This window comes from Neoarius graeffei, chromosome 23 (assembly GCF_027579695.1).
Source record: "Neoarius graeffei isolate fNeoGra1 chromosome 23, fNeoGra1.pri, whole genome shotgun sequence".
In the NCBI taxonomy this organism is placed as follows: domain Eukaryota; kingdom Metazoa; phylum Chordata; class Actinopteri; order Siluriformes; family Ariidae; genus Neoarius; species Neoarius graeffei.
The window spans coordinates 1485337-1496035 of record NC_083591.1 but is presented as its reverse complement, the minus strand read 5'-3'; the positions used below and the strand labels follow the sequence as shown (position 1 = coordinate 1496035).

At 38.8% G+C, this 10699-nt stretch overlaps 1 protein-coding gene across 2 annotated transcripts; it reads left to right on the top strand.

Moving 5' to 3' along the window:
• Positions 1–2560: 2560 nt before the first annotated feature.
• socs6b (suppressor of cytokine signaling 6b) lies at positions 2561–10414 on the top strand. Of its 2 annotated transcripts, XR_009651286.1 has the most exons (3): positions 2561–2994; positions 3839–5611; positions 7854–10414. XR_009651286.1 is itself a non-coding variant. In XM_060905577.1 (2 exons), exon 2 carries the CDS (start codon positions 3962–3964, stop codon positions 5471–5473), a length of 1512 nt encoding a protein of 503 aa, XP_060761560.1. In that variant the 5' UTR covers positions 2561–2994; positions 3839–3961; the 3' UTR covers positions 5474–6993. The 2 variants fall into 2 exon arrangements, 1 of the variants encoding a protein (XP_060761560.1); XM_060905577.1 differs by lacking the exon at positions 7854–10414 and having other exon boundaries at positions 3839–6993.
• The last annotated feature ends 285 nt before the right edge of the window (positions 10415–10699 follow it).

Genomic DNA, 10699 nt, shown 5'->3' with positions numbered 1-10699 from the left:
GAGAAAATCAATGTTACAAATAGTATTTTTCTTTAACATTTAGACTTTTAAAATAAATTAAACAATAGCTGCTGCTGCTTTTGTTGTTGTTGTTGTTGTTGTTGTTGACTTTAATGTTTTTTCATCATTGTTTTGAAACCAAGACTCACTCAACTGAAAATCAGACAGAGCAAAAATAGTCAATTTATGAACATCATGACAAATTTCAAGCTAAATGAAGCGCATGAGCAACATAATGTTGGTGTGATATTATAACATGCTTCCATTAAGAGGTAAAATATGCTATTTTTGAAGAAACTAGTTAGAGTAGATGTAATTATTATCATCAGTGGACATGGAACGGACACAAAATTATAGAATGATGCTTAGATTTTAGTTACTTATCCTACAAATAAGAAAATAAACAGCAACTTATTTTTTTTAAAAATACTCTTTTTTTAATATAGTGATTGGTGTAACTTTAAGCTACCAGTAAATAAATTTGCTTTAAAAAATTCTCTGCAAAGTAATTGAATGACAGGGTGATGTTACTAAATGATCTTATTATAATTATTTTTAGGTATCATTCAGCCATCTTCTTCTTCCGGCTGCTTCTGTTAGCCGCCACAGTGGATCATCATAATCCACATATTTGATTTGGTGTAGGTTTTACACCGGGTGCCCTTCCTGACGCAACCCTCCCCAATCTATCCAGGCTTGGGACCGGCACTAGTATGCAGTGGCTTGTGCAACCCATTAAATACCCAATAAAAACCCAGCCAAGCTGGATATTTTATGGAATCTGCATGTCTTTGAACTGTGGGAGGAAACCGGAGCACCCAGAGGAAACCCAAACAGACACGGGGAGAACATGCAAATTCCACACAGAAAGGCTCAAACCCGGAACCTTTTTGCTGCGAGGCGACAGTAGTAACCACTGCACCACCGTGTCGCCCAGATATCATTCAGCCACATGTCACATTAATTAAGATATTTGATTAATAAGCAGGTTCGCTCATTTGTGGGTTTTTAAAGATTTTTTAACCCCTGCCAGTGCATGATTAGCAAGTTTTAGCACATTTCCAAAGGAATTTACAGACATTTAACCCTTATGCGCATTAATTTGACTATATTTGGTAGTGTTGTGACGTTCGCGAACGAACCGATTCTTTTGAACGGCTCGTAGGCATGAACGATGAGAACCGAGTCTCGAGCTGGGGGAGCCGTTCTTTCTGTCGTTCTTTTTCTGTACTGTGTTTCAGATGAAAAAGCTTTTGCCCAAGGACAAGAAGTAGGCTAAACAGCATTTGCCTTTTATTTATTCAAGTTTTATCTGTTTGCCTAATAGTTCAAATTGTTTTGTATATAGTTTATAATGTTGTTGTGTGATATTAATGATAATATTGTGGGAAAACTACTTTGCACGGACGTTCATTTAATTTATTCTATCGTCATTTTGTTTGTTCTATTTTTGTGTATTTTATTTATTTATCTGTTTGTCTAGTTGTATCTATTTTTCTAATAATAATATATATTTTTGCATTAATAGTTTTTTTTCCTATTAAAATAATGTTGTGTTCTTGTTATAACTTTATCTATTTATCTGACTGTTTAGTTGTATCTATTTTTGTTACAATTTCAATATTTTTAATATAGAAAGTTTGTTTTTTTCTATTAAAATGTTCTTGTGTGATAACCAGTTCTTGTGTTATATTTATTGTAGTTGTATCTATTTTGTATCTCAGACTTAAATATTTTTGTAAAACAAGTGTTTTTCTATAAAATATTCTTGCGTTCTTGGTAACTATGTTCTTGAGTGGGTTCTTTTTTTTTTTTTTTTTTTACAGAAAAGCCGTTCTGCTGGACATTCATTGAAGCCCTCATTGTTTTTTAATGGTTATTTATGAGCGTTTAGGGGTTACAATAATGTAAGTCTAGGTTGCTTTATATAAAAGGTATGTCCAGAAATATTGATGTCACTGTCTAAGCAGAGGGATCTGGCTTCTTTAGACGCTGTCTTCTTAAAACTGAATAAATATTTTTTTAAAAAAGAGCCGAATGAGCCAGTCTTTTGAACGGCTCTTTTCAAAGAACGGATCACAAAGATGCGGATCCCATCAAAGAGCCATAAATCCCATCTCTAATCTTTGGCTCAGATTTCTGTGCTAAGTGTCAGACGACATGTTCATGAAAACTCTCACAGTTTACACACAAAATACTCACAAGCTATTTAAAAATTAAACACCAAGTTAGCAACTTGGCTAAGACATGATGTTTATTGTTAAATGTTAAAATACAATAAATTTAGTTTGACATTATTTAGCTAAATTATGTGTTGAACTCAGTTACAGTTAACTCCAGAATTATTGGCACCCTTGGTGAAGATGAATAGAAAATGTCTTTTTGGTTACATTAATCTCATCTCATGCAGGAAATATGATAAATTTTTTATCTTTTTTTTATGAATCCTTCAGTCGACACAGCATATCCCACATTTTCAAACAACTCTCGTTGTAGTAAATATTTTTGCCTTTCCTGGCCTCCCCGACCACCGTAGTGACGTCAGAGCTCATCCGGCTTTCTCAGTAAGTCGGAGAGGAATGCTAACTCGCTCAGAGGAAAATTATACATTAATATTTTCGAAGCAGTTACTCTGAAATCCAAAACACAAACACATGGATGTTGTATGTATAAATGTTGTTTTTGTATTAAATGTATGCAAATATGTAGTTTTTCAGACCGACCTAAAATTATAGCTAACCTGCGAGCTAAATTAAGCTAAGCTAAGCTAAATAAGGCTGTCAAAGAGCTCTCGTGCGTCACTACGTGGCCGCGCATGCGTGAGAATGGCGCGCACGCGCACTTCAGACGAGTAGGAGCCCCATGATGGGGTTTTAGCTGAGCGCTCGGAAGCGTCGCGCAGCGCTGCGAGCCTCGGAGTCCCTGCGCTTTCTGAAGAACAGCATGAGGGCTGCGGTGAGATGACAGAGTCCCTGAGGAGCTGCGGGTGACGAGGTGGGTGTTTTCATTCCTCACATTGTGAGAGAACAAGTTGCTGTTATTGTGCTTTGTGGTTTAGCTCAGGTGCTAATGAAGGTCCACCTTCAGGCCTGAAGGAATCTGAACATCAGAGAATTTACAGAATTCAGGCAAAAGTGAAAATAAACAAGCTTTAATACAAGAACAAAAACAAAGATTTACTTTCACTTCGTAAGATAGGTCCTGGTTTGGTGTGTTTTATTAAATGTTTTCCTTCCCTATTGTTTAATTCGGTCTCAGATCCACGTTATTATTCCTATAGTAGTGTCATAACAGAAGTTATATGTGTTATTTCTAAACAACTATAAATGTCAGATCTGTTCAGCATCATTACAGATTACAGTGAAGTTCTTTTTTTGAGAATCGCTTTCCCATAAGAACATCTAACACTCTCAGTATTTATCACACTGCTTCACCAGAAACAGCGCTGTTTGGTTTAGTTTAGTTTAGTTGTGTGTCCATTTCGTAGGTGTTGTGTATAAGAACATGATTCGTATTTTGCTCCAATCCCACGTTTTACCTTTTGGACACAGATATCAGAGGTGTGCATACAGTAATGGGCCGTTACCTGATACTGATGTAATGCGTCTTGTTTTACGTGCATGCCGGTTTACATTACGATGTGTTTATGGTATAAAACGCTTCACCTTTCAAAGCAGAAACCATCAAATCCAAAGAAATACTTTCTCCTGTCATTTCAGATCATTATCAGGTCCAGTACGGACCTCCATCCCATCGTTTACTCTCTCTGGCAGATTTGGATAGATATGTGTAGGATTTAACTAATATAATGTTTTTGTCTTTTTTTTTTCTTTTCTAGGCGTGACCGTCTCATGTGATTAGCGATGTGAAAGTGTTCACATTCTCCACCTTCATCTTTGTTGTCGTTCTTCTTCTCTGGAACATTTTTGTGTGACTTGTTCTCACACAAGGAATAACCAGGATGAAGAAATTCAGTCTTAACACAATCAGAAAGTCGCTGAGCATAAAAGGGAAAGAAGAGAACGAGTACGCGGTGTCACAGCCAGACCTGTCCACTGGTTTTCCTTCAGAACCTTCTCTGTATGGAGGCTGCTACAGCAAGGACCTCATGGGAACGAATTTGGATAACGAGGAGCTGAAAGGATCTAAAGGTCACTCTAAAAGCGAGAGTCTGATGGGAACCCTGAAGAGGAGACTCTCAACGAAGCAGAAACCAAAGGTCAAAGCAAGTTCTCCATCTGTGCGCTCGATCGATGATGATGCGTTCTCCTCATCGTCAGAGCCCATTATGTTTCACGACCTGAAATCGCAGCATTCTTCTCGCTCGACGTCGTTACAGAGCCACCATTACAGCCCGACGCCGTGGCCTCTCAGAGTGACGAACTCGGAGGAAGCGTGCAACGCCAGGGTCAACGCTCTGATCCCATCCAGCACCTCGAGCTTGTCTCTTAATGCTGTCCAGAAGAACTTCATGGGAGACGAGATGTTTGATGGTCAGAGTCCGGATCCTCACAATGGCGATCTGGAAATGGAAGATCACGTGCCTGTGGTCATCGGCCTCACCGCTCAGGAATACATTCAGTACACGATGCCTTTAGAAGATGGACTTTTTACCGAAGACGAACCGCCTCGGTCTTTTTGCCTGGACAGAACGTCGCCGATGGACGTGTTGCCTCAGAGTGAATGTTCTCTTCACGCTGACGAAGACTCCATCAGTCATGACCTCCTTTCTCCTGATGTTTTCATGGAGCCGTCAGTAAACCGGCTCATTCTGAACACCGCTAATGTTCTGCTGCAGAGCTCACGCCTAGAGTCTCCTCTGCTACCTCCACTTCCTGTTAGTAGCCTTCCTGGGTTCCATGGTGCCCAGGTAGCTGATTCGGTTCTGGAGCATCTCAGCTTTGATCCGAACTCGGCGCCAGGAGTCCAGCGGGTGTACGACGCGGTGCAGACCAGTGGGCCGATGGTGGTCACGAGCCTCACGGTGGAGCTGAAGAAACTGGCCAAGCAGGGATGGTACTGGGGTCCAATCACGCGCTGGGAAGCTGAAGAGAAGCTCGCAAACCTTCCGGATGGTTCCTTTTTGGTTCGAGACAGTTCAGACGAGCGCTATCTTCTCAGTTTGAGTTTTCGGTCGCAAGGAAAGACGCTTCATACTCGAATTGAGCATTCCAACGGCTCCTTCAGCTTCTACGAGCAGCCCGACATGGAAGGCCACACGTCCATCGTCGAGCTCATCGACAATTCCATCAGGGATTCAGAGAATGGAGCGTTCTGCTACTCCAGATCGCGCTTACCGGGCTCTGTGACATACCCCGTCAGACTGACCAATCCCGTCTCGCGGTTTATGCAGGTGCGATCGCTGCAGTACTCGTGCCGGTTCGTGATCCGTCAGTACACGCGCATAGACCTAATCCAGAAACTGCCTTTACCGAACAAAATGAAAGATTACCTGCAGGAGAAGCACTACTGAGCCCACAGGACGCACGATGCTTCTTGCACTTTTTAGGATGTCATAATGAACAAACCGTCTCTTTGTGGCTCATCGCGGCATTAAATTCCACGTTTTTAACTTTTTCACCAGAGGAAACATTTTTTGTTCAGTGTTAGAGTAAGTAGCAGGTGAAGTGTTCAGGCCATGGGTTGAGTGAACCGAGCGCGTCACTCCTGCATGCTCGTTATACGCCTGGTGTTACTTTAATGTCTCTTAATTCCAGGAACAAATATACTTACAGGAACAAAATTAATTGTTTAAATACATTTCCCAAAAAAAAATCAAAGGGTCCGAGCTGTTAGTCATGTTTTGCCTTAATGACATTTGATTTTTATTTTTTTGTTTTTCTGTAAACTTTTCTAGCACACTAATAAGCTATAAAATATTGTATCGTGGTGTGTTAGTGTTTATTTGTCCTGAAGTTTGATGACAATTTTAACAAAAGAGATGATGGATAAAACCTCGAACAGGCAAAAAAATGTTTAATAGAAAAAGGTCCATTTTAACATCAAATACTTGTAATAAATGACTTTTTCCTTTTTAAAATATTTAGATCACATCATTTTGCCCAGCTCTAATTTACACCCTTTAAATGGGTTTTCCCCCCTTTCTATTCTTATTTTTTCTTATTACACAGATTTTTGTTTAAAAATTTAGATTGTTGTCTGTAAACTGAAAGTTAAAATCAATCACAAATCTGTCCTTTATTTCAGCAAGTCTTTATGTATAAATGAAAATTTTAAATAAGTCCTAGGCTACGTTAATGGAACCGAGAGAGCAAGCAGCAACGCTAGTAACGATCATCAGCCTACAGGAGATTTAAATAATGTAAAAACGCAGACAGAGTGCGTCATGGCCGTGTCCTGGATGAAGCCCGAGGTAGCAGCCGAGTGCACATTTCCACATTTTAATCTGCAGTAACCAAAAAAAAAAAATAGTAATAGTATTAGCGGACTCATTTTATTTGAGTACTGTATACTAAATCATAATTAGCACTAAATTTAATCTCAAACTCAACAATTAGTGAAGCTTCACAAAACGTTAGCATTCACTGATTAACGTCGTAGCCTTGGTGTAATTAGTCCCTGGTTGTTGCTGTCCATTTGTAGCTTTTATTAAAACTTTTTTCTTATGCAGTTTAACCCTTCTTCCTTTTTTACGTGTTCCTGAGCAGGTTCTCCGTCTGTTCCGGACCCTTCTGTGTTCTCTCTGTAGTGCACTGCTTTCGATATTTTGAAGTGTATTGTGAAAAGTGAAACCCCATAATGCACTGCAGCATATCAGTGTCCACATGATCTCTAACAAGTACTGAACTCCGTAGTGCGCTTAGTAGGGATTAGGGAACCTGTCTGGGATTGTGGCTCTGGATTCACTCAGATCTACAGGATGAGATGGGTTTTAAACGGTTCTCCATATTTAGTTCTCTGTTTGGTGCATTTATCATCATTCCCACACGGTTCTAGAATAAATAAAAATGTACATAGTACTGTGCAAAAGTCTTACACACCCCACCATTTTTTTTTCATCCAAACTATCAATTTCTATTTTATGATTTCTACATGATCGAGTCAAAACATTACAAAAACATTTTAGAGTCCAAGCATTCGGGGTTTTTTTGTTTGTTTTCCAGCACAAAATTAGATGTTACAGAAAATAAAGTTTGTATCTGAGCAGCATATTCCATAAGAGAGCGCTTTTCAGATGAAAAAAGAAAGCATAATGAAGGCTGCTGGGTTTTGGTGTAAAATGAAGAAGTGAGTGTGACAGTCAAAGTGTCCAGAAGAACTGGGGCTGGTTCTGTAAGATGCTCAGGAAAACCTACAGATCATTTCCACATAAAACTGACCTCACTGGACCTCAGACAGAGATTTTTTTTTTTTTTAAAGTAAAGGGTCGTCTCACACCAAATACTGACTTTGTTCCATTTATTATGGCATACTGATTACTGTTTATAGGGTTTTTTTTAATGTTGAAACATTTCATTTTGTTATTTTTAGCCATTTTTGATCTCCAGCATTTCTTTACATCTGCCTCAGACTTTTGCACAATATATCTCAACATCTGTGATTGAGTAATGGTGTAGCCGGTAAATCAAAGCGTAGGGATTAAAAACGATGTCTGTGATGAATCCTGATCATCTCCAATAAGTACAGAATACAGACCATGGAATACAGACGCCCCAGAGTTTCCTCCAACAGCGTTTTATTCACCAACAATTACAATTTATTTAAGAATGAATGACATACTTTTTATTCATTGATCGTTGCATTTAACTTTGTAGACCGTCCAAGTTCTCACTTATTATAGCGGCTATAAACTCACTTCCCTCACCAGCCTCTCTTTTTTTCTCTCTCTTTAGTGAAATTAATCAAACAAAAAAACCCTGAGAAACTGTAAAGAATCGTGAACTCCTCTGCCCTGAAGACATCAGAAAGTTTACAGTTCCAGCTTCACCTCTGACTGATACACCGCGCTCGCGCTGGAGACTCCTTCCCTACAGAACACTAACATTGTCGGTGATTGATTTATTTAAAAAATCTGTTTATTATTAGCTGAGCGTCCGGTTGTGCACATCCCTGTGAATGAGCTGTTGCTATGGAAACGATACCGTATTAGTCCGAGTGCATTAATATAATCCTGTGATGTGCAGCTACGCTACAGTCAGAGAATTAATCAACGTCGTTAACACTGACCAATCACAATCCAGAATTCCAGTGCATCCAGAGTGCTGTGTTGTCAGTGAACTCATCAGGATTGAATTATGGGATGTCGCGCCCAGATTTGGATGCATGATGTCTGAAATAAGACTCGCACGTTCGGTCTTCTGATAGGTTATGTTGAATATCGTATCGCAGATTATTGGCACGTGCCTGATTTTGTTTGCGTTTCTTGGTCATGTGATTTAACACTGTTTATTTTGTTGTTGTTCCAATTACTTTGTTGGAATTTTATTATACTTGGATGAAATATTGTGTTCAGTGGGCGTGTGCTGATATGACACCTTTATATCACGGAAATGCGAATCGATAATAAATTACGTTTTGTTTTAACATCCAACTGCGAGTAACTTTGGAGTTGTTTGGTGTTAATAATGAGATTTAAAAAAAAATTTATCAGAATATAATTTCTCAATATCAGGACCACACCATGTGACTTTTCCCTCCTGTCTTGAAATAAATACTGCGAAGAGTTCAGGATGACATCACACACAATTCCGCAGGTCTCTCATAATGACCTGATCCAAAACAACTTCTCGTTATTGGTACTTTTTTATTTTTCTACCTGAGCTTGATCCTGCTCTTGTAGTTTAGGAGTGGTGATGGAGTGATGTTGGAGTCTGTGGTCATGGACGACGGATGTACATGTGAATGTTTGTCACGCTGCTTGTCTCTTTTAGCGCCGTGATGTTCTACGTGAGCACTGGTGCACAGACGATGTGTTCCGGTGGCTTCTCTCGTTACTTGAATCCTTGTTGTGCTTTGCTCTGAGGTTTAAATGTGTGATGATTCAATCTGCCCATTTTATTTCTCGTATCAGTTTATTTGCTGCTCACGTCATCACCATGAGTGCACGGAGTGTTTCGCTCGCTAATCACTCGGTTTAGGTAAAAACTAAACCCGTACGTTATTGAGTTTATCAAGTTTGCATCGTCAGCTAGATAAATTTAACCCTTGGAACAATTTCTTGTGATCTGCACCAAAAAATATAATGCTATGATTCATATTCCTGAGCTGGTGTGGGCGGAGCTTCATCACATTCAGTAGACGTGTAGTGAAATATCTCGCGCACAGGTTTGTTTTTTTCCCCTCACTCTGTAACACCGTTGTTGTTTTTATATTGTTTGTGAAACAGATGAATGACGGTGTAAAATTCGTGGTGATATTGCGTTACATTTTACTGATCACAACGTTGTATTTTAAAGCTGCAATGTGTCGCTTTTTATCGTCCAGACACCACTTTTATTATAATCGACCTGTCAAGCCACGCCCCTCCAGATTTTATAAGATAAATCTGAGTGACGCACCCAGAAAAAATTTGCATCTTGTGTGAATCTGTAAAAAATTTGTGACATTAAAGACTAAATCCACTCTCAGAATTCCAACTCGGGTGTTTTACGCTCGCCATGTTTTAAAGAATTTTTTCTTTAATTAAATGTTAGTTTAAAAATATATAACAAAAAAAGTACTGCAGCTTTAAAATAACGCTGTGATTTTGTTGTGTACCAGTTCTCATTGTGCTGAATTTTAACAGAAAAATGAAGAATTATCATTTCGTCCATTCTGTCAATTTTTTTTTCCTACCGTATGATGATTCTGAGAATGGTGTACGAAGTTTTTTTCCAAAATAATTTGTCCAAAATCTGGACAGTTGTGTTTATGCTGCTTTTTAAATGTGAGCACAATAATAATGCTACCTGCGAAGACGTCTTCGTCATGAACGTCTCAAACACGAGGTCGAGGATACTTTAAACTTCCCATGATTTAAAAATGTTGTACGTGAATATTCCGATATATCGTGTAAGTGATCAGCACAGGCCGAGCTGAGCGCTGATTTGTTTCCTGTTTTTAGGGAAGGGATCATTTTGTTTTGGGATTTTCTTCATTTTGTCCTCGTTGGTACTGTGTGTGTGTGTGTGTGTGTGTGTGTGTGTTGGACTTCTTGGCTGTCCCTCAGTCCACATGTTTTATGGATAAATATTTTTGAATGAAATTTCTGTTCATGGAGGAAAGGTGAAGGTGCGATTGTCCCGTGTTGTTTTTTGTTCCGTTAACACACATGAGGAAGAACTCGTCCAGGTTTTCAGACATTTTCACACGAACGTATTTTAAATCTGGGGAAAGGAAAGGAAAGCTGTGTGCTGGTTTTTATTATCGCACATTTTGAGCTCAATGTTTTGTATCTCCTCTGAAATGTAAATAAAAAGACTTATTCTCAAATCTGTGTGACTCTTGTAACTTCATTTGGTGCTTCAGTTTTATCACTGATCCCAGGTGATGGACCTTAACTTCTTATAAATTGAGAAATTAAAAAAATATATAAATACAACCCTGATTCCAAAAATGTTGGGACAAAGTACAAATTGTAAATAAAAACGGAATGCAATGATGTGGAAGTTTCAAAATTCCATATTTTATTCAGAATAGAACATAGATGACATATCAAATGTTTAAACTGAGAAAATGTATCATTTAAAGAGAAAAATTA

Excerpts from the sequence above, each read along its gene's own strand:
- socs6b (XM_060905577.1), top strand. The coding sequence starts at position 3,962 with ATGAAGAAATTCAGTCTTAACACAATCAGAAAGTCGCTGAGCATAAAA.